Consider the following 24,997-nt stretch of genomic DNA (forward strand, 5'->3'; position numbering starts at 1 on the left):
AATTATCATCGAAGTAAGCTACAGTTATATTTTGTTGATATACAATTCTGCATTGTTTTCCTTACGTTGCTTTGGCTTTGGTGACAGGTGATGCTGATTGTACTGAAACTCAAAAGATCAGCATCAAAGGTGAACTCTGAAGTTTAGAGTAGCTTCCAGATGAATGATGTACTGTACAGATGCACTCTGATCCTTTCTGTAGCACTACATAGATCACATGATGTGTATGAGCGACAGTGGAGCTCTCACAAGTCATGTTGTGTAGGGAAAACATTAAAGACGGCTTCAGTTCTCATCCTTTTCTGATGAAAGACATGATGGAAACAAACAGCCTCTGTAACATCCAATATTCACATTATCCTCCCCTTAGTCTCTTTTAGGCTACATTTCTTCTCCTTTCATTTTTTACTTATTCCACTCAAAACTGTATTTGATTCTATCTTTTTCTTAAATACTAGAATATTTATAATTTCATCGTCCTGCAGAATACAGATATTAGCAAACAGTTGAAATGCTGTGATCAGGTTGCACATCAAAAAGATCTCAAACTTCTCATTTATACTTACTAAGAAGTAAAATTTTTAGGTTATCTTTTGCCAATTTAAAGTTTTTTTTTCGTTTGTTTTTAAACTGTTTTCACCTCTTTATTCTTTTTACCATGATAAGTTGCACTTCACATTTTTTTTCCTATCTGGGCGTATCGCTTTAAACAGCATTTTGCTTTACATCACTTTCAAGCTAACAACTAGCTATCAACACAGTGGCATATCTTGAACACCACGTTTGGCAAAGAAACCCAAGAAGACATTATCAGAGGAAGTGAGGAAACGAAAGAGATAAAGGTACATAAGAGTCAACATTGGACTAACTTTCACCTGAGTGAAAAAAAAAATCTGTCAAATACCAGCAGTCCAACTTTAAACGTGCTATCTAAGGGCACACTGTACTAAATAAGCTAGAAGAATCATTAGTTTTTGGTATCTTAAATGTTTAAAATCAGAATCCAGTCTGCATTTTTATATTACTCTACAGTTTGGGGACCCAGACTTAAGACTAAGAAATGATTAAACTCAAAAGCTTAATTTGTAATAACCCTCCCCTCCAGGAAATTATTGTGTCTAAAACACCGGTAAGTATACTCACTTAATGATATTTGGATTTGAGCTGCTTTATAGCAAACTAAGCAACATTGAATATCAAGCGGAGACCTCCAGCAGGCTGAAGTGGTTTCAGCACAATGGACAGCTCCACATGTTCTCATTCACTCAGCTACAGAAATTCATTTTTATTGCTCAGCTGGGGCTCACAGTCACTTCCACTATTGACTTTAAGTACTCTATCTTTTTCAGACTGCAGATATTTAAGATAAAAACATAAACAATCTGTATTATTTTACCTGTATGTGTAAATGAGATCATGAAGTACCTCCCGTCTGTGTTTCAATCCCTTTTGAGGTTAGAAAAAGCAGAAATCTGCACTACTTTATCTGCTTCTTTTAGCTCTCCTGAAGCTCTAGGTGAAGTAAAGTACAAATTGTTTCTGTAAGTAGGCCCTTCACCCTTACTATTTTTCACATTACTTGGTAAGTCTAAATCTGTAGCCACTGCAGTGTTTACGTGTTGGTGAACCTTGCAGAACCTCCCTTGGTTGACTGTCTAAGTGTTGATAACAAGTTATTAGCATAGGTAATCACCCACACTCTGTCAATAAACTCTCATTTAATGAGAGCTAGGCCTTGAAAATGGAAAGTAGTGCTCAATTCTGCTGCTTCCCTGTGAAAGATTGCATTATATATATATATATATATATATACATATATAAAAGAAGAAGATTCTAAATCAGATTAGCAGATGCTATTTTCTACCATGCGTTATTGTTCGAACCTTTTCTATTCTCATTTACTTTGCAGAGCAACTATGTTGACATTGTCTTTAGAGCAAATGGAGACAGTTAAAGAGGGTGACTGCAATCTCAATTTCATCATCCTTACATGGAAATGAAAATCAATGGTAAACACGCAGCAATAGCACAGCTATAAAGTGTGTTTGTCAATACTTTAACAGAGACTCTGTTTTGTTTCATCGCTACAAGTCATTTGGTTTCTTGGTAAATAAAGATTTGTGCATTTCTGTTGATATGTACCACTTCACAGATTAGAAACACTGCATCGGAGAGGTGTGACTGACTATGTGTTCAAACACCAAATCTTTCCAAAACTCCACACCTATGAGAGAAAGCTGTTTAGAGGAACTAGTCTGCAGATCCATGCCATTCTTCAGCCAGAGAAGTTTGGGATTTGGGATGCCATCAGCATGGCAGTGAAGGCTGGCAGAAACACCGGGCTCCTGGGCCTGCGTCTCTGGGTAGACCAGGATCACTGGAGGGACTGGACACATAAACACAAATACAAGGAGAGAGGAGAGGGACAAGTGAAAACATAATTATGCACTGTTTCATGGTAGACAGTAATTCCAGGGGGGATCTAACACAAACACCCACACATGTAGTAGGCAGAGGGGAATTTGTCTCACCCCAGCATGGAATATATTCACAAATAACAGGGATCCAAGAGCTCTGGGGCTCTTTTGTTGCAGCTCTAGTCCTGCATGAAATAGATGTTGGACGTATTTGCCACTTACCACCTCCTCTGGGGAAACAGCTGTGAATGAATACAGAGGAATTGAGAGAAAATAAAATATGAGGTAATAGTTAACATGATCAGGTAAGATGTAGTTCATGGATTTTGATGCTGGCATTCTCAAACTTGGAACAGCTGCCGCATCCTAATGGACTATCTCTGTGACCTTCTTCCTTAATTAAAACATATATACAGTATTTTTGCTCATTGCATCTGTTGTTTGTTTTTTTTCTCTCTCTGGATTTTCTGTTTTCCTTCTATGACCAGTTTGAGATTTATTTTAATTTATTTATTGCTATTAGTAAAGTATTCAGTGTTATTTGTATTATTGTTTCACAGCTATTTTTCATTTTGCTTGTAAGTTGCCAAATTTATTTATTTTTTTATTTATTTATTTTTCATCAAAGTGGTCTTCTTACTTTCTGAATATTTCATAAAGTTTATTCATGTTCACTCCAGTCTTTGTATCTGTCTATTTTCAGAGGAATTATTATTATTATTATTTTTAACAGCACATTAAAGCATTTACAAGATCTAAAGTCAAGGGATGGATCAGTGTTGTGTCTACATATAACAGACAACTTGGCAAAGTATCCATTAAAATAGAAACTGTAGACACTTTGTCACCAGCAGCCTGTCGCAAAGACATATAATTTGGTCCAATTTCTTTTGTTGCATCCACAAAAAATACCAAAATATAACAGTTTGATGGGCATTAAGTAGTATTTCTACACCAATAAGAGTGATTATCTGAAATCTTGTCATATGTCAGCATGTTGTGCAGTTTGCTCTTAAATATTTTGGAAACTAGACAAGCAGAGGGACAAAAGAAGTGGCAGGTGCAAAAGACTATTTCCAGCACATAAACAGTGATGTGTGTAAAAGTGATGTCCTTAAGCAAAAAAAAAAAAAAAAAAAAAAAAAAAAAAACTCCAGCAAAGACCTGACACAGGACCTGAGTTCTGTTTACTGAAGCCTCCTCAGACATGGTCTCCATGGAATAAGGGTTGTCAACAACCAATTGTTAAGGAAGGAGAAAGGGAGAAAAGGGCTGAGGTATGCCAAATGTGACAAGAACTGGACAGAAAACAATCTGTGGTAACAGATCTTACGGATCTTATGGAGTGTGAGATCATCCTGACCAAGAACAGAACAAAGTACAGCAAAAATCTGAAGAGGATCATTTAAATGTCCTCCAAGAAGCCTGGAGAACTATTCCTGAAGACTACTTAAAGAAATTACTATAAAACTTGTCTACAAAAGTTCAGGCTGTGTTGAAGAAAAAAGATGTTCTTACTATTATTGACTTAAGCTTGTTAGAATTGTACACGGTCTGGTATTACCTTATGTGCTTCCATTAATAGTTGCACACATTTCAATAAGTTACTCCATCTGTTTTCTACTTTTCTGGCAGCACTAGGTAAAAATGAGGGATGACTGTGCTTAATAAAGCACAATATTTTCCTTTGTTGCCCAACATCATATTTATGCTTCACTTTCAGAGGGAAATTTTTATTCTTTTTAACCTACTACACTGACAGTGTCTGCCAGCCATTACCTCAACAAACCAGCATGATGCATTTAGAAAAAAACAATCCACTGTCAAAGATGAAACCAGTTTTTATACCTTTTTTGTTAGCTTGTTGATCTTTGCAGTAGGGACTTTTTGTTCCAGCTTCTACTCCTGCTTTATAACTATATATACCTCAAATTAATGTGTCAACCCATGTATTAAAAACAAGCAAAAACGAGACATTTTTTCTGCATCAAACATATGCACACAGGGAAACAACGTACCACATGTGGTGACTTCTAGTGCCTCCCTGTGTGAATACACTGTTCAAGCAACTGTTCTGTTTTACAATCAAAAACTCTCTTTCTTCCATTTATTTTTATGTGTTTACTTTGTATTGGTAACTCATTTTTGAACAGCATTAGCACACCCTGGGGTACTACAACACCACAGACAAGAGTACTGTACTGCAACTATGGGGACTTATGCTATGCTGAAGCTGCAGCATTGTCATTCCACTCAGCCCAGCATAGAAAGATGCTATTGCTTTAATAGCACACTGGGATGCAAACCGCCCACTTAGTATAATGTGGCCCTTGGCTCCACTTCTTTCCACCTTATCTCACTTCGCCCTATCTAATTTGAAAAAGTGTCAATACCAAAACAAAACAAAAAAAAAACAAAAAACATTTGGCCTGTTTTCACAACTTGCCCTCTTCTGTTCTGCATGACATCCTTCACATCATTAATGGTCATTTGAGGTCTAAAATTCAGCTGTATTTCTTATCAGTTAATAGCTGCAAACAAGGCCAGAAAATCACACCTTAACGTAAAAGGACTAAATCATTTCTATTATTTATTATGTCAAATTTCTTCCTGGAATTTTTGTGGCAAGATAGAAAATAAGAACTCCTGAGTCTGAAGGAAGCAGGAATAAGTGAGTCAGTAGCTGATCGGTATACTGGATAGTGTGTGTGTTTAAGCTTAAGTAGAAGCAGTGTTTATTATCTCCACCAAATCAACAAAATATGCTTCATGCAATCACATTTCATTTCTAGCTTATTAGATGATGCTGTAAAGGTTTAAAGGTTAAGGAGGATCAACATGAATTTGAAAACTGTAAACTAAATTGTCCTTCTTTCACAGAAGACTAGAAGAATACAAATCAGAGCCAAATATGAAGGTGAAACCAATTTAAAGCCCCTCACACAGATCATATATTTGTCTAGACCAAATATTTGAACTCTGGTCTTAACCTTCTTTTGTTGTGGGCTAGCATTTCAGCTGAACAAAATTAAGCGTTCAATAAGCAAGATCTGTTACATCTCACCTGTTTTTATACTAGATTGTATTGGTATTTCTCTTATTGCTTGTTTGATCACAATTAATTCGGATGTCTCTACGCAGGCCAGATGATGATTGACATATCTCAATTTCTTTTTATGCTTATATCTTTCTGTACTAAATAAGACTGGTCAGAGGCCATATTTCTTCAAAAAATCATGCCATAGCTTAATTTAAAATTGACAAGCAGCCTCTCAAACAAAACTGGATTGTGTAGCTCTAGCTTCGTCGACACTAAGTAACTTAGATTCTGAGGTACTCTTATAATTCTTTTAGTTAATTTTCAGCTTCGATGTAAAAATCTTGATCATCTGAATTGATGTGACATCTTTAAATACACTCACTAAAAACTAAATATGAAATGGTTTCTCCACATTATCTTCAAACTAATCGAGTGCTACCATATAATTAAATTAGCACTTCTATGTAGCTTTATGCTAATATCAGGTTAATAGCTTTACATAACATTAGCAGACATGCAGAGGAACACAATATCTTTTAGAAATGTGCAACAAAATGTTAATATTTTTAAAGTATGAAATATTAGGCAAGGCAAGGCAGTTTATTTGTACAGCACATTTCATGTACAGGACAATTCAAAGTGCTTTACATAAAACAAAGGCATTACAGATATTTTGAAATAGTAAAAGGCATCAACATATAATCACAATAAAATAATAAATTACATTAAAATGATTAAAAGCAAGATAAGTTAAAAAGTTAACATGCAGATTTCATGCATAGACACATGAGAAAAGAAATGTTTTTAACCTGGATTTAAAAATGTCTACATTTGGTGAAAGTTTAATCTCCACTGGCAGTTTGTTCCACTTGTTTGCAGCATAACAGCTAAATGCTGCTTCTCCATGTTTAATCTGGACTCCGGTCTGGACTAGTTGACCAGAGTCTTTGGATCTAAAAGCTCTGCTAGGTTTATATTCTCTGAACATATCACAGATGTATTCTGGGCCTAAACCATTCAGGGATTTGTAAACAATCAGAAGGGTTTTAAAATCTATTCTGTGACTGACTGGAAGCCAGTGTAAAGATTTCAAAACTGGTGTGATGTGTTCAGATCTCTTAGTCCTGGTTAAAACTCTAGCAGCAGCGTTTTGAATGAGCTGCAGAAGTTAAATGCTCTTTTTATTAGGGGATCACTTTAAAATTTACTTCAGACTTGTGTCCATGCATGCCTGGAAAAGCATTTCTGATACCCTCCTCCACTGACCTGTCAGTCACCTGAGGTGGCACCTGGGGTGTCCAATGAGATTTCAGAGGTGCTACCCTGGCTAACCCTCTAGCTTTGCCCCCTGCTCCTACTAAAGACATATTTGACCTCATGGTTATACAAACAAACAAAAAAGATGTAACTCCATTACTTCGACTGGTGGTGTGAAGAAAGAGTAATCAGTCACCTCTAGCCACTCATTTGCCAGTGCAGGCTTATCACAGGTCAGATCAGTAGCTGGTTTAAGCAGGGATAAAGCATCCAGCTGCATGTGACCACAGCCAGGTCCTCAATGGTCTTAACTTTGGCCATTTCTCCTGATTAAAACATTTATTGTACCTAAAACAGTTGCAGTATTGACATGTTTATTGTGTTAGATAAAAACGAATAAAACTGTGACTGAGGAACCAAAGGAGCATCACAGACAAAAAACTAAAGTATTTTTAATACTTTTCCACTTTAAGTAAGAAATGAACCACTACTGACCATTCACCTGGAGAACATGCGTCTGATAGAGGTTTTCATAGCCGTAGGCATGGCAACTGTAGTTTCCCATGTGGATTGTTGTCACCTTGGTGATGTACAGGGAGCCATCATCCCCAAAGTCCTGTAATACAGCAAAGAGATAGAAGAGGCGCATTATGTAAAGAAAGAAGAGACGAGGGGTGAAAGGAAGTGAGAGGAGGTGTGAAAATGAACAAGAAAAGAAGAACAGGAGGTGCAGAAGTGGAAATACTGGTAAAGAATGTGGTGCAGAAAACATCCACAGGGAATGAGCGTAAAATGGAAGTAGCTTGATAGAATACATAACAATACTCAGAGAGCAGAGAGGAGGCACACAACAGCAGGGAATGATGGGATGAGACAGGAGAGAAAAAGAGTGATGGGAAAAGGAAGAGAGACCATGAATCAACGGTTTCCCCGTTGAGCTGAGGCTGGCATTGGGGAATTTGATCCTCCTCACTCCCCTCACCACACTGCCTCAGCCTGATAAATGGCAAGGGTTAAAAATATAAAGCCCATTAGGTTGATGAATGGAGCTGGTTGTTGATGGTGCAGCATGCAGCAATCACTGGGGGGGGTTCCAGCCACAGCTTAGGGTGGATTAAGGCATTAAATAGTTGCTGTCCCGTCAAGTGGCAAAGCTCAAGTCCTGATGCAGCTTTGTCATGACATTTAAACCACAAAAACAGCAGCTGTATTTCCTGAAGGCTCTAAAAATGAATGTGACCTGACTGGGAGTCTCTTTGTGACAGGACAAATGCAAAATTATTCGCTTGTAAGACAGATAGGCAAGCTTAGGCAGTCAAAGTTCAGAATTTACAATTAATGTGAGCGATGACTACACTGGCAAGGACAGTTAAAAACGACTGGGTTACTTAGACAAGTAAAGCATGACAACATGAACATGCTCGCTGTTCTGTTTTTCTGTGCTTGACTCTAATGTAACAGGGCAGAAGCCGTGATTGTTAATCATTGTTTTCATCTGCTCAGATTAACTGGAGATTGGAGTAATATGAGTGATTTTAGAGAAGAAAAAGAAAAAAAAGAAGGGAGAGTTTGGCCACAAAAACATAATTTTTCAGAGCATCTCATAATTTGTGAAAGTTTTGATGATCAATAGATGCTTAGATGGGAAAAAGATGCTTTTTTTTTTGTAATATTAATTGGAAAATACTGTATGTGGTTGCATAATGGCAAATAAGAGTTGGTTTTTCTGCATGAAACTTAAGCCATTTCTGAAGTCATTCCTTTTAGCTGACAAATTAAAGCAACGTCCCACATAAACCTTCTTTTTTAAACAGTCATCTTATTTCTTTTAGATTACACATAAATCTACTGATAGAGTAAGTATATGTTTTTATATTTAAACATTTAACAAGCTTTAACTGTGATGAGATTTTTGTAACATAAGAATGACATTGCTCATTAAAGTTTTTTTCCCATATATGTTTTCCATCTCCATTAGCTACGTTGGCTAATCCACATTTGTCGTTATATGACTATATGTCGTCTTCTTGTAATTAAACTTTGTTTTTAATTATACAACTTCATATACACTTAGCAGAAAAAGTAAAAGAATTTGTCATTGGTTGAAAAAAATGCATCTTAGCAACAAACCTTATTGTAAAGCCTGTTAATTTATCAGTTAAATTTTGCCATATTTGTAAGAAAAACAGACTTATGGGATGACCTACAGTAGAGTATGAAGGTTGCACCCATAAAAACATGCCAAATCTTTGTCAATGCCAGACAACTTATTTTCCCATGAGCACAACCCACAGGACTCAACATTGTTGTTCATCCCACAAATGCATTTTCCTTGTAAATGTGGCACCATTTAAAAAGGAAATCAACTGACTTTCCAGCAGTATAAGATTTATTGAAAAAAAGAAATAATCCATCAAACACTCATTTCCTTACTTTTTGTGCATAGTTTATATACCTCCACAGTTACAACTTGCAGAACATGGCTCAATTCAGAGTATAAAAAGTCCAGTTTTCTGACTTAAAGTTAATAATTGCAAAAGGGGGGAAAAAAAGTATGACAGAAGACGTGCAGAAGAGGTGGCTGCAGACAGAATGGTCATAACTGAGGCTGAAGTCCTCAGGTTAGAGGGCATGGGTAGCGCGAAGGAAAACCTCAGTCGCTGTCAAATGAAACTTCTGCAAACAATCTCGTCTCCATTCAGCTCGGTTTAGCAGAAGGAAACGACACTCAGGGAGGACAGAAGAGAAAAATCTTCTCCCTTATTTCATTCTGTCACCCCTTTGATCTACACTGTTCCAAGTAAAAAAAAATCTCAGTAGGAAGGAAAGAGTTTATTCCTCATGTGCAACACACTCTTCTTTAGTGGAACACTGTGGTGTTTTCATTGACTTCAGTGAATGAAATGAAATTAAAACTTTTTCAGCATTATGGATCAACTTTGCTTTAAATGTTACTGTTTAAACAGACTCGATGGCTGGACTGAACATGACTGTACAGCTCAATTTCTTAAATCAAACTTACAAGCATGATTAATTTTCTTAGTGTGCATTATATGACTTGTAAAATAAAATTGCCCCAGTAATTTACTAAATACACTAATAGTACTGGTTGTGTATATAAAGTCGTGCAAATTTCAGCTGTCCAACTTCACTAAATTGACAAAACTGCTCCAAAAACTTTGAATACAACTTGTAATGTGCTGTATTTCTATTTTCTTCTTAGTGATATCCAGTACATCAAAGAAGCTAGCCACACACTGCAGAGTGCTAAGGTTATCTCTGCCATTAATTTAGTCGTTTCTTAGTTTGTTCTTTGATTTAACAGAATGAAAAGAAAGTCGAACACAGCAGGTACTCCTCTCTCTCTCATCTTCTTAGATCAGTAAGCTCTGTGGAAATCCATTATGTGCGGTCAAGGGCCTGAGGGACCTCTGCTGCCATCACCTCTCCTCCAGTCTCCACCTTAACACTTGACATTGTTTATCGGCTCATCACCACAGCAGACCAACAAGGCTGCTCATTAACATGCAATTAGTGAACCGTGATCTACTGGTGGATAAAGCAAAAGCTGCTGCTGTGCTGTCACCTGCTCAGATGTGTCCAAACAGGAGCATGCTTGCATAGTTCATTAGGCACTGAGCTAACATTAATTGTAGTGTTTCATGGAGGGGCTCAGAGAAGCGCTGCTTCTTTCTTTGAATCCTTTTCTTGGCTGCTACTTCGTTTTTTTATTTTTCTTTGGAATGCGTATTTAGCTTTCTGCTTGTTCTTCATGGTTAGTTTCTTTTCTTTTGGCTGATGTACAGAGGAAAAAAAGTACTTTTAAAAATACAACTTATTGTGCCATTGCTCTATTCCATGTTTCTTTACTTGTGCAACATTAAGTATCACACATAACACTGACAGCTTACTTGCTTTGAATTTGGATGGAAAAACAAAAGGAAACCACTAACACTCCAAGACAACCCGACAGAAACCCAAACTTTAGTTGTTATGAAGCGTTTTTGCCCCATAACTAATTCAGCTGATTGTATATAAGAAGTGATGCTGTGGTTGGTGGATTCCTTCTGTTTTTCCATTCAAATCTAAAGCAACTGATGTGGAAAGAAACAGGGAAAAACATCCTGTATCTGTAACTTTTACTATGAACTCAAGCACCACTGTCACATCCACCAGCCATGATGGAAGCAATAACAACATGTACTCACGTTGATATCCTCCAGGTCCAGGAAGTTCAATATGATGCCGTTCCTCTTCCAGATAATTGGTGGTCGCAATGTCCCCTGGATGGCACATGTTAGGACAGCACTAAGCCCCACTGTTACCGTGGAGATGCTGATTCGCTGGTCATCTGCCAGGCTCAGTTGAACAACCTCTGTTAGTGTGAGAGTATGAAGGGAAAAGATTGATGGTGGACAAAGGATAGATGAAAGAGGCAAGGGTAAGAGAGAAAAATTAAGAAAATATGAGAAGACAGAAAAAAAGGTATTAAGAAAGTGTAATTAAGAAAAACAGATCTAAATGAGTCTGCTGATGTGGTAGAACTGTAGCCAAGCCTAATACACTTTTAAGTATGCAATGGATTCCTGGTGGAGAGGGGAGGATAACTAGCTGTATGGTGGAGAAGGATATTCAGGATGACAAAGCACCACAGCAAGCCAAATATCATTTAATATCATCAAATATCATTAAGGAAAATGTATGATCATTGAAATGGCCATCCAATTCAATTCCCCTTTACAGGAAATTAAGAATTATTCTTCACCGGTTCCCATGATACCATAAATAATATCTGTCACCAGGATATGCAATTAGCTATAAAATCTGCAGAACCAGTTATGTTTTTGTACCTTTATTTAAGGAGTATAGGTTGCACTGAGAAAATAAATGTCATTTACATTGAGTCAAACCAGACAATCTAATAAACGGCTTTATGTACTGCAGCTCTGACATGCCTTCTCACTGCTACAACTTTCTCGTGACCTTTACTGCACAACACCAGATTCTTCCTATTCCTGTCTGCTTTTGTTCGATCCTCTCTGCACAGTTTGCTCACATAAAAATCACATTTATTTCATGGGTGTAAAACTGGAACGGGCATGCTGATGACAGTGAGATACTGCTGAATGTTGAGCTCAGGGATGTTGCTTTCGACAAGATATATAGGAGTGTGTAACCATGTGTCAATACGGGCACATGGTGCGGAATTTACCCTGCATATGAATAAATAAAGAGACATCTAATAGAAATCTACATGGAAGCCAGAAAAAGTATAACTGAGTAAATATTGAGATAAAAAAAATATGCCAGCCATATTTTTCACATTATCACAATTTTCACTTTGTTTTTATTTATTTTTTTTTCTTTGCAGAAAGATTTTTACCTGTTCTCTAAGCAAAAAGACAGAGAAATGACTGAGGCTGCAGCTGATATTCTTATTATATTTTAAGATGTTAAGTCATGTACAACTGACAAGGTTAAAGGGAGGTGAGGAGGCCTTAAAACAATGACACCTGATATCAAACCCATCTAGATAGATAGATAGATAGATAGATAGATAGATAGATAGATAGATAGATAGATAGATAGATAGATAGATAGATAGCAATATAAATAGAGAGACTACATACAAAGTATGGTCATTTCAAGTAAAAAAAAAAAAAAAATATAATATAAAATGCTATTTTCTAAAGGAAATAGATTTATGGATGCAATATTATAAAAAGTTATTCTGAATAGTAGAAATACTTTGCTGAATCTTTCTTCATGGCAGTGAAGCTGCAGCAATCTGTTAGAGAAATAAGCTCTGCTGCTCTGATGGTCCTGCTTGGGTCCAAATATTTTACTACCTTTGTGAATCACTGTTGATTCTGCTGGAATCCCCTGAACATTGCCATTTTGAGTAAAACTGAGGGACATAAAAGTTATTATGTTAGACTATTGAACCACTATACATGAAGAAATTTACAATACGACGAGGAGAAGAAACATTTAGGGTAGCACAAAGACGACCCTCATCCAACCAGAACGTGATCAATTCATTTAATTTAGTGAGAATGTCTCTGAGAAACTATGTAATGGATTGTGAAACATATGAAATGACCTTACCTTTCACCTTGAATGCCAGCTTGCCTTAAACTTCAACCAACCATGATCCCTTATAGTCAAACTTTCAAACTGCACTTTAACAGATGTGTTATTTTTTATCAGTTTTTAAAATTAAAAAATCTACATGGACTTAATAACTCCCGCCAAATGTGAAGTCTGCTTTCAGAGTTATTCGAATGAAGTACCCGAGTTTATTAAGAATAAATAACAACATATCTTACATCTATCTTCTATCTACCTAACTTTTTTTATTTTCTTTCTGACTTTTAACACTACTCAGTCTTCCTTAATCAACATCAACATAATGACAAAGAGATCTTTATTAAAACTTGTGATTTATGAAGGCAAATCAGTGAAAGGGCCAGTATCACAACTGCTCTTCATTTTAGTATCTGCAGGAGACCATATTTTACTGTCCAAACAGACTTCAAGTAGATGGTGAACAGACCGAAATGTTTGTGGGAAGCTTCCTGTCTGTGCAGACTTTGACAAATGCTGTTGTAAAAGACCCCAGGATATTAGCTGTCTGTTTCACAGAGCTCTCCTGGTGATAGATATATCTGTGTTGACAGCTGGGTCTGCCAGTGATATTTCAGAATGCCTTGGGTACTGTACACTGCCAGGTCCAACAAAGTTATAATTCTGCAGATCAGTAATTTGGATGGCAGAACAGGCTTTGAGTGTCATGTGGACAGATGAGAGATGAAGTGCATTGATCTGACATGGCTTGGAGGGGCAGTTTTAGGTGGTACTGTGAATTTCAACAAGACCACTGCTCATATTGAATTTAATACAGTGCATGAAAGCAAGGCCTCTGTGGTTTGCCAAGTCAGCAGCAGTTGATGGTTTGGATGGACACCTAACACAACTTTATATTGATTCTTTTAAGAAAGAGGAGGAAGGCAACAGCTTGAAGTGAGAAAGAAAGTCTTCAGTGTTCAATCTATGTAGAACTGTGGCTGTAATTAACAGACTGTAGAAAATAAACCACAGCTCAGGGAGGACAGCTGCTGCATTGGACTGTGAGTGAATGCATTGAAGTTGAAGGTGTTTAGAAGTTAAAAAGAAAAAAATAAATGGAGGTGATTTATAACAAACCAGTATCAAGTTTATTTCAGATTTGTGATTATAAATAAATAAATAAATAAAATTGAAATAAGTATTTCTTACACATTAGATATTTATTTTATATGTCATTGCTATGAGGATAAGAACCAGGCTTTTCAAATTCAGATGCCCCTGTGTTCATTTGGTATTGAATTAATACTTTAATTTGACCCTGTATTAAATCAGCATAATGCATTGAAAAAAATATAATTCGGCTTAAAGCCTGTAAATGGAGCAAGAAACACTGCTGTGTACTCATCAAATCAAAAGGAGAATAAGCCACCAGTCCAGCTTTGATATGGGATTAACAGGAAGGTATTATAGACTAACTTGCAAAACTCAATAACTCAATTATATGATTTTCTTATGATTTTCTAAAAACAGCACAAATTCAATTGTTTTAAATCCAGTGCGGGACACTTTCAGATGTGGAACTACGTCACATGCATTAATTTCAAAGTAACTCCTGTCTGAATAGCCATGACACGTTTCATCTAGCTTTTATATCACTGAAGTGAGACAGACATCACAATCCTGGGCCAGAAAATTCAGGACATGGCAAGACTGAATATGAGCAATGGATGAAACAATATATCATAATTTCGTCAGCGCACAACTACTTTGAAACTGATATACACGCTGACATGGGCCGCATGCATACCTAAAACACAGCATACTACATGTTAGAAAAAAAAGAGAAAAAAGAAATCAGATCTCATCAAAATATTGGATATTGGAACTGAACACAAACAGCTGCAATGTTTGCATAAAGTGTTGACCTCATGTGACATCATGAGATATGATGAAAATCCATCCTAACTCCATATATATATATATATATATGGAACATATATATATATATGTTCCACTTTAACTTATAAAAATCAGGTCTGAAAATAATGACATAATTTAGGTGTAACTGTAACTCAAAAAGAGGTAGTGTCGCTCTTCATCCATGATTAGGAGTAAGATTTATCTATGATAGCAAAATTGGAACAGCATGGTTTTATTTATGACCACTTTTATGTTGTCATGTATAATAAAAACAATAGTCACACATATCACAACAAATCATTTGAAAATATAATTGCTGCAGGAATTAATTAATCCTTTAGTCTATTAGTCCTACACTTGGGCAACAGGTATTTGCATCTGGAAGGAAGCAAACTGAACTGGTGCTGTAGTGGGTGGTCTGGATCTGACGGAATCAGTCTCAACTTGTGCAGATCAGTGAGGTTATTTAAATCACGTCATGTCAGTAAAGGCACCATTGATTTGATCCCCTGTTCATATATTTCCAAAATGGTTTAGAATAGGTCTCAAATAGCAGCATGTGTAAAAAAAAACAAAACAAAACAAACAACCTTTAATTTTACCTTGAAATTCACCTTAAAAAGATATTCGGATTATATCAGATATCAATCAGCTACAACAAATTGAAGACCTATTGTTGTGATACAGATTACTGTGAATACAGGTGATATACGGACATACATACACAATAAACCCATTAGACAAACACATGTATTCATTTTCTGCTATTAGAGTGACATCCTAAAAGCGGTGATTGGTTCTACAAATTATCATAAAAAGAAACAAACCACATTAAATACTTTCAATCCATTTTCTTCATGGATCAACTTCACATCCCGGTGGGAACTTGAAGTGGAAATGAAACATGCAATTTTTGTCATTGAAATTGCTCAAATATACATAAAAAACAAACATCCAGCCAAATACAATAAGTGTCCTTTTACCACACACATATTTAAGTTTATTTGCTAAAGCTTTTTATTTGATCTTTTAATCAACTGTACTTTTGTAAGTGCTATGTGGAATGAAGTTGTTTTTTAAACCCTATAAGTTAATATTATATTAGCTTGTTGCACAACTGCAGACTAGTTAAAGAACTTAATCATTTCAGACAGCATTACTATCTTTTTTTGCGTTGATATATATGAATACATGTGATTATTTATTATTATTTATAAATATTTTTATAAATAATCTGCTATATATATATGCAGAGTTGACTGCATACAGACAGTTTACCCTTTGGGTCAGGGGGCATTTGGGGAGGGAGACCAGGATCCCTATTCAGCCAGTGTTGTCCCCTCCATCAGGGCTGATTTTCCCCTCCCTGAATGGATTTGAGTATACTTATGATGATTTGTAAATATTGCATGAAAGTGCATAAATTAATAAATAAATAAATAACCAATGCTTTTCAAAAGAATTAATATCGAATTAAGACATGTTTTTAAGATGTGAATGTCAGTGTCGCAGAGATCTGACATCAGAGATGTGCTGTTTTGTTAACAGCACATCGAAGATGCTGCACAAGGCTCCGACCTTACTCATAATTACAACTCCAGCTGTGTCAATAACTTGTGTCAACAAGTGGAAATGCATCTGATACAGACATTAGTCCTGTCGCCTCTTGCTCCTCTGGTAAATATCGCAGAATTAGACCACATTTAGATACGTTGAGACACAAACAACAGGCTGGACAACTAGTTGATTACATCCATTTTAGAAACACTCATGATAAACCTAAATAAACCTGCCTTTGACATTCTCTTGTGTTCTGTCCAGTTCTCTGATGACCCAGACAAATTATATATCCACAGGCAACCGCCTGCTCTGCCCCAGGCCTGGCTGGGGAAGGTTGTCATGACATTAGCTGGTTAATGAGTCCTACAGTTTCCCACTATCCCAAAATAGGTCCAATGTGCAAGTTAGTAATTGACTCTCAGAGGAATTCAGGAGCTTCACTCATCGATCTGCCCTGCTGACCGAGCTATGGATAGGCTGACAAGGACTACAGGGAGGTTTCCTGTATCCACTGAAGCTGGACTGCATGACCAGCATGAAGAGGAGGAAAGAAAATGGGCTACAGAATTAAAACTTAAACTAGAGCAAAGAAAGGTGAATGAAAGTATGAAAAAAGTCTGAGGGGGAAGAAGGAAACAGAAAGTTGTGAGCTAAAAATAAATAGACTCAAAAAGAGGATGGGGAGAATGACAGGTGAAATGACATACCATAGGAAATAAAAGAAGGGGTGAATGTGTCACCACGAGTCAGGAAAAGAAAGGATGGATGCAGAACATGCATAAGATCTTACTGTGAACATCTAATGTGGTGAACTGAGGCTGCAGGTCAGAAAGTTGTCCCTTACCCCATTTCTACCAGCCCATCATGAGCTTCGGTAAGGCATCAAGCCATGTGGAGAAGCAAACAACATGGCTGTGTTAGAGGATAAGGTACATAACAGGCTAACTGTGGACCAGAGAGTACGAAGGTAGAGAGGCTCAGATGGGAAAAGTGTTAAAGGTGCGGCAGTGGGTTTTGGGGAATTGTGAGTAAAACCAGAAACCAAGAGAACAAGCCGACGTGAATGCAGGAAGCAAAGACTTGCTTAGATTTGTTGATCTGTGGGGCAAACCAGCATTTATAATTTCCTTAAGCTCAGAAGTACTATTGAAAATATCATCTAGAATACTATCCTCAAGTTCAACAACAGCTGAACTCTAATACCAAACAACGTTCGGGGATACACAAAAACACTGGAGATAAGCCAAATGCAGTCAGCATCCTTATTCTCATCAACAAACAAGAGTGGAATTGGATTAACTCCAGGAAAATAAGAAAAAGAACATAGTTTTACATTCAGTCAACCAAAACATTACGTTTAACTGGAAATAATTTCCTCATAATGTCTTAGTGGGAATACACTGATTCTACAAATTATCATAGAAAAGAAACAAAACACATCAAATGTTTCATCCATTTTCTTCATGGATGAACTGGCATCCTGGTGGGAACCTAAAACTGATACCAAATGAGAATGGGTTTGATGCATAATTTATAGTGTGGTTGCTGTTAGTTAATTACTATGGTTCAGTCCAACGTTATAAGACAAAATATAACATATTATTTTAAATGTTTTAAACGTGGACCCTTAAGCCAGTCTATCTATCTATCTATCTATCTATCTATCTATCTATCTATCTATCTATCTATCTATCTATCTATCTATCTATCTATCTATCTATCTATCTATCTATCTATCATATATATTAAAGATCTGTGTATTGATTTCTTTGTGACATTTAAACTTGCATAATACAGTGTGGGATTCTGGTCCTGTTTAAAACTTTATAACTTTCTCTGTCCTTAACCAAATAAATTAAAAAAAATTCTTTGTGTTAGTTTTTTGTCATAATTTTAATAAAATAAATTCTGTATTTTTGATACCACAGATCAGTTAGTAAAGACATATTATGAATTGATTCTAGAGTTATTTTTTGACATCTTGCTTACTTACAAGATGGTGAGATGGCACTTTGGTAAAAAGTACTTGTTTACTGCCACCTTCTTTCCTGGATTAGTCTGTGGATTTATCACAAGGATAGATAGGTGTATCAAGTATTACCCATGTGATGCCTCTTACTAAACCTGTAAGGATAAACACACACATGCAGACAGGAAGAGCTAAAAAACATGCTGTCTCTCTGAATCATGACTTGACTGCCTTGAGCTGTAAAATTTTAGACATTCCATGGATGAAAACCAAGGAGATCCCTCTCTGTCACTGCATACAAGCCTTGGGAGGTGGCATGTCACCTGTGACAAGTTCATCCTCCTCACTTCATGTATCATGTATGCAAATCCTGTGTGACAAACTGAAATATTCATATTTGACTGTCATGGAAAAAATATCCTCATTCAATCTCATTTGGTAAATTAGCTGGGGCATTAATAACTAAGCTCTTGGCTGATTGAAAAGCAGCTGCTACAGTAAGTAGGCTCGATTCGCCAGCCTTCACACATCCTACATGTTCATGCAAAGCTGCCAAACTGGCAACAGATTTGTCCAATGCAAAACATTTAAAAGAGTAAGGTCACCCCTCCACTAAAATCACATTTTGACTTGGTTCTAAATAAATTGTTTCATAATGACTGTTCTTGTGGAAGATTAAAAAAAAAAACATCTAACCATCATGCACTGCAGCACAATAGCATTCTGTTTCAAGCTGTTCATAAACACATTTCTCACCACAGAGAGCACTTCCAATCACACAGACACGCAGGGGATAAAAGGCAGAAGTAATAATCTAAAAAAAAAAAGAATGACTTTAGAACTTGTCCTATTATTAACATGATTTGTAAAACTCTCTGTTCACCAGAATCACTCAAACAAATTTTAGCCCAGTAGCGTGAGATGCTGTTTCCTGTAGAGTTGCATCTAGTACGACAGACTAATTGATAATGTGGTTGGATGCCTGTTTCTGCTATGCGAGATGCTGCCATATTGGGATTGTTGTTGCAACCAAATTCAATCACAATTGATTTGAATTATTTTAGCCCATGAGTTGTTGCTGCATTCAATTTTAATCAATTTTAATCTCATATTTAATAAGCTCTTAATATGAACACCTAATATGCCATGTATTGTGTTTCAGGATGAACTAGCTCTTGCTCTCTTAACATTTTTCTTTAAGCAATACATAAACATGCACATACACAGCAGAGAATACAGCATGAAAGAAGCTTGCTTGCTTATCAGGAGCATCATGTGACTGACAGATATGCTAACATGCTAACAGAACTCCATCTCAACCTCCTGAGTCACTAAATACTGTACTATCTAAATGCTGCAACAATATTAAATTTATGTTCATTCTATTAAACTAGTAACATATATGTAGGTTTCTTCCTCACAGTCCAATTTACTACAAATACTACAAGAGAAATTAAACATAGCTACCTTAGTGTCAACTGTAATGGTGTTTTCTGAACTCAATGACAGCAGTAGGTTTGTATAGCAGATGTGAGGAGACATAACTCCCACTGGGAGTCCTTAGTGTAGACAATTTATCCTGGTGTGTCACTGTGCATTCTTTGGACTGATCTCTGCAGGTGGGCTGTAGCTATTAGTAAATACATAATCAATAGCTCAAACACTGACACTCACAATTTGTCATGTTGTAGCTGATTTCCCTCAATAACTGCAAAAACACCCAGTTAATTATGTGCATACAGTATAAATTGCATCATTTTCATATACTGTACATGCATGCTCATTTACTGCCCTTCATGCACATTGACTTGCTATTCTGCATTGCTTTTTTACACATAAGCACTTATTCTCCCTTTCACACATACACATATATGGAAATTCATGCTGTCTCTTTGAGAGTGCTGGTGTGGTGATTATTCATGGAGAGATGGGGGGATGAGTAATCAACGGCCAGCTCATTAATCACACTGGATGTAGACCCTTAATCTCCTCCACAGGTACAGAAGCATCTTCTGCTGCCACTCCTCATTGCTCCTCTAACTTCCTCTCTATCTCTCTCTGAATATGTCTCCTTCTCTCTTCCACCCACCGTCTCATTTTCTCCCTGATGCTGTGTTTGCATCTTTGGCCTTTTTTATTTTTTTCCTCCATCTTTGTCCTTCACAGACAGAGCCACTTACCCTCTTAATACCTCTGTGACTGCCTGTCTGTCTTCCCTTCCATATCTCCTTTTTCTCATCTTTCTCTGTGGTTTTTAGTTGCATCTCTATTTCTCCTCATGTTCTTCTTTATGCTTGCTTGCCTTGCTCTCTCTCAACTTGCTAGGAAAGCCACAATTGTGCTTATTTCCCATTAACTAGGTAGTGAACACACCTTGGGAAAGCGAAGGTGTGTAATATAAAAACAAAACAAAACAAAAGAAGCAGATGGGAGGATTTTGAGACAACATATTGCAAACTGTATCAATAAACCACTAGCAGTACGGAGTGAGCGATGACTGACTGCATTCAAGAAAATGGGTAATTTCTGGAAATATAAGTGTATGACAACCTGACAAAAAAGGAAGTAAAAAGTAGGAGTATAATAAGATATTTTCCCAGTACTTGAGAGAAACGTCTTCAGTTAAATCTCTATGGGAGAGGACAAAAAATAGGCCTGCTGGTGTCAAGAGTTTCTTAAGACATCTTCCAGAGTCCCTCTGCAGCAGCACACATCCCAGGTCTTTCGTAACTCCCACATTATTTAATGACCAATTTTACAGAGCAGGCTGTTAACAACAGAGTCCATTTCTATGTGGGTGTTGCTGAGAACCTGTGCACACTAAAAGGTGAGAGCAGACATACAGAGGATGAACCTCAGTAATGGTCTTTACATTACTGTTACTAAATCCACAATGGTGATACTGCTAATATCTCATAATGGCCTTTTAATCATTGATAATGACTAGGTGAGCAACCATGAAGACAAACTTAAGTCATTTTTTTTGTAAATTACAGATCAGACACATAGTGTTCACACTCCTTACTTCCTTGATTGTGTTCACCTCTGTGTGGTTCTTCTGTGTAATGTGAATTGGTCTGCACCAGTGCCTGTTTACGATTGGTTGACTACTCCTACCTCAAGCCAGTCTGAAATATCATCCTTGGACCAATTCCAAGTCCCATTATACAATCAGAATGTCTGCTCTTCATCATTGCGCCTCCTTTTTCTCCAATCAAACTGTCATTCAAGAAGGCTGTAGTTTAATGTGAGAACCAGGCTTCCATGTCTTTCTGATATTTGATAGTGGTAGAAACCTATAACTCAGTGCTGCTTCTGTTTCTAATGAACCTGAAGCTTTGCTATTGGCAATTACTATTGACCTGTTCATATAACATAACCTAAGATCTATTTGTAGGACATAATAAGTCAAAGGTTTGGAGACAATTTTCTCTTGGATTTATGGGAAGTGTCTTAAAACTTTTGACTTTTACTGTATTTTGTAATTTTTGTACAAAGTAACTTGTTTGTAGTTGGAGGTAGGTGCAGGTACAAGTTTGGTTGCTAATGCTAAGTCAGTCAAACAGTGGTTGTGTTCGCTTGTTAGTAACACATTTTTACTTTGGTTTAATGAGGCAGTGTTGTTAGACTTATGATAGATTTTTATCGACACACTGACCATTTTGAACCTGCACCATGGCTGATTCAACAAAGAAATGCAAGAGGATAATATTGAAGGAAGCAAGGAAAAAATGAGAGAAAGTGATAAATAGGAGGGATAAGATGGGAAATGAGTTGCAAATTGCAATGACAGCTGTTCACTTCCTGTTGAACGAAGAGAACTTTTTAGATACTTTAATCCTAATTTTTTTTTGGTGAGCTGTTGACAAAAATCAAATCAGTGGATTGAAAGTGGATTGTATAGTGTTACTGCCTTTTTAACTATTGAGAAGTGAAGTTTAAAAAAAGACGGGTAAAAAGGTTGATAGGAATAACAAATTAAGGGAAGTTTATAAGACAACTTGGAAAAATTTGGATCTCACACATTGCCTTTGATATAAGTGAGGACACTTTAAGTCTCAGAAGCCAAAAAAAAGTCATCCTACTCTGAGAAGCTTAGTGCAAACAAGCTGACATTCTGGAGCTAATCTTCCATATTTCATTTGGCCAGATGAGACCCAATTCATTAAAGCTATACTCTCATCTGATAGGAACATAAGATCCCTGACAATCTCAGTAATCTTTCATCTTTTTGGAAGAAAATAAAGACACAACCCCCCTCCTTCTCTTCCAAAGCTATGCCTCCTACTGTAAACTGCAAAGGCGCCAACTGACAGGGCCAGCTAAGTGGTGTTTCTTCTTTCAAAGCCCTTTCAGCCTTGTAGAGGAGAGATTAGTGGCCTGCAGCACAACTCTGCTCTGCAGGAGCCACAGCTTGACCTGACCTGAGGGCCCACTTAGACCAAGACAGAATGCACAATAAGATGCATTGAGAGCCGTATGTGTGAGCATGGGTGCACCGTGTGCCATGCGCTTAAATGTGCAGGCATGTGTCTCGAGTTATACACAGTCTGTGTGAATTTCCTGTGGATGTGGACACTTGCAAGCATTTTACCAACAACATTCTGATTAGAGCTGCAGGGGAGAGGAAGAGAAACACCAATAATTTTCTTTCATGGTTATCCCATGGGGGTATCCGGCCAGAAAAAGTACTCTGAGGTTGGAGAGGTCAATGTACTCTTGGGCTCAGACTGGAGAAGACAACAACACTATATGGTGTATTTGTAATGTCATTTAATACAATACAGTTTAAGGAGGTTACTTATATATACTATTTAGATAGACGGAAAGAGGCTGAGTTGATGAGATAAATTTGCTTAAAAGTGGAGTCGAATGATGATGTACATCTACAGAGAAAAAGGGGGGAAAAAATTCTATTACTTTTTCAATAATATTTTTTTAAACTCAAGAACTGGAGCCCAGATGCTGTCTATGCTGCTTCTGCAATTACATAAAACACAGACATGTAAGAACATAATGATATGGTTGAGTATTATGATATTACGCATTCAAAACTACTGAAAAATATCAACATTGAATCAATGATTTACACAGACAGATTAGTTAAATGTTTTTGTTAAAAAACCCTGTCAGTAGATGAATTAATGAATGAACGAATGAATTGATGAATTTATTGTCATTGCACAACAATTACATCAGCAATCATTGGCAGTGAGTTCTTAAATCCCAGGCTCTCCTCACAATGCTAAAAGAATAGAAAAAACAATGAAAGTAGACACAGAATAAGTTATACAGTAAAATATACAATAAGCAATAAGAAGATGCTGTTATTTAAAGGTGGCGTTGCTGCTGACAGCACTTAGAAGTCTTATGGCCTGCGGTGTGAAGCTGTCCCTGAGCTTGGTGGAACAGGCTTGAATGCTGTAAAACTGTCAGCCAGATGGTAGCAGACAAAACAGTTAGTGACTGGGGTGGCTGGAGTTCTTAATGATTTTGGTGGCCTTCCTCCTACACCGCTGGGTGTAGCGGTCCTCCATGGATGGCAGGACCATCCTAGTGATGTGCTGAGCAGCTTTCACCACCCTCTGTAGAGCCTTGCGGTGGAGGGCGGTGCAGCTGCTGTACCAGGTGGTGATGCAGCCAGTAAGGATAGAGATGTTACAATGTCACTACTCAACTTAAATACAACATCCCAGCTTATGTAGTAGCATAAAGGTGCCTGACAAACTGTGACACTGTGGATATGTTAAAAGGCTCCTTCTGTGTACAGAAATGTGCCTAAACCGAATCAAGAAAAACAAGAATCTGATGGCACACCTAACAAAACACCATTATGTTAAGTCAAGGCAGGCTACAGGGTTGACGCATGAAGTAGGAAACCCCTAGGTATTGAAAGTTAGCTTTAGAACAACAAAAAAACAAAAAAAAACAAAAAAAAAAAACGATATAGAGCGAAAACCAAACCCACTGTGAAGACTCTTAAACAGCTTATAGATCTCTGTCTCAGCAAAACATCCCAAAATGTTCACAGTTTCTATCCATGTCTATTTAACTGAAAAACATGACTACAAGTTAAATGCACAAGAATGTACAAGAGGTCAGACTAGCTTGACAAAAAAAAAAGGCTGTTGCTATGGTAAAATCATCAGCTACATACATTGTCACAAAGGAAATACTTTGCTGCTGTATTGAGGTTTCAAATGTCATATATATTCACATTTTAATGAGCAGATCCCACTCATCTCTCTGGCAAAATGCATCAACAAAAAGAATTTGCCACAGAGCTTGTTTTGAAGAACAGAACATTTTATTCAGCTGACCGAAAAAAAAAAAAAAAAAAAAAAAAGATTGTGTCCCACTGACCAAAACCGACCCAGATAGCAAAAAGTGTTTGGCTCAAATATAGAGCAAATGTGCAATTTTGTTTGGCCCAAATAGCATTGACTTACAGCAGTATTACAAAAGACTCGCCGGGATTAGAGTCCAGGCCAACAAATGACATCAGAACCACATGTGGCCCACAGCAGACCTACCATAATCCAAGCCAGGCTGACAAATGACATCTGGTTCGCATCTGGCCCACGCTATACTTCACAAAAACAAAAAATTTCATATTCTGCACCTTCTTGTAAAAATAGTCATGTGCAAATAAAACAAAATAAAACAAAACAAAACAAAACATCCTCCAAATAAAAATGATGTCACTTGCAATCACATTTCCAGACAGTCATACTTCTCTCATCAAATCCTGATTTTAGACCTACA

General features: G+C 37.0%; 1 protein-coding gene across 1 annotated transcript in view; it reads right to left on the reverse strand.

Annotated features, from left to right (window-relative positions):
• fstl4 (follistatin-like 4) overlaps nt 1-24,997 on the reverse strand; it is a 214,365-nt gene that overhangs the window by 22,735 nt on the left and 166,633 nt on the right. The window contains exons 7-9 of the mRNA XM_042009266.1: nt 10,923-11,089; nt 7,210-7,330; nt 2,225-2,386 (exon numbers count right to left, since the gene is read on the reverse strand). Coding sequence (XP_041865200.1) covers nt 2,225-2,386; nt 7,210-7,330; nt 10,923-11,089 — 450 coding nt within the window. The remainder of the gene's footprint in view (nt 1-2,224; nt 2,387-7,209; nt 7,331-10,922; nt 11,090-24,997) is intronic.

Source organism: Melanotaenia boesemani, chromosome 15, assembly GCF_017639745.1.
Source record: "Melanotaenia boesemani isolate fMelBoe1 chromosome 15, fMelBoe1.pri, whole genome shotgun sequence".
Taxonomy (NCBI): domain Eukaryota; kingdom Metazoa; phylum Chordata; class Actinopteri; order Atheriniformes; family Melanotaeniidae; genus Melanotaenia; species Melanotaenia boesemani.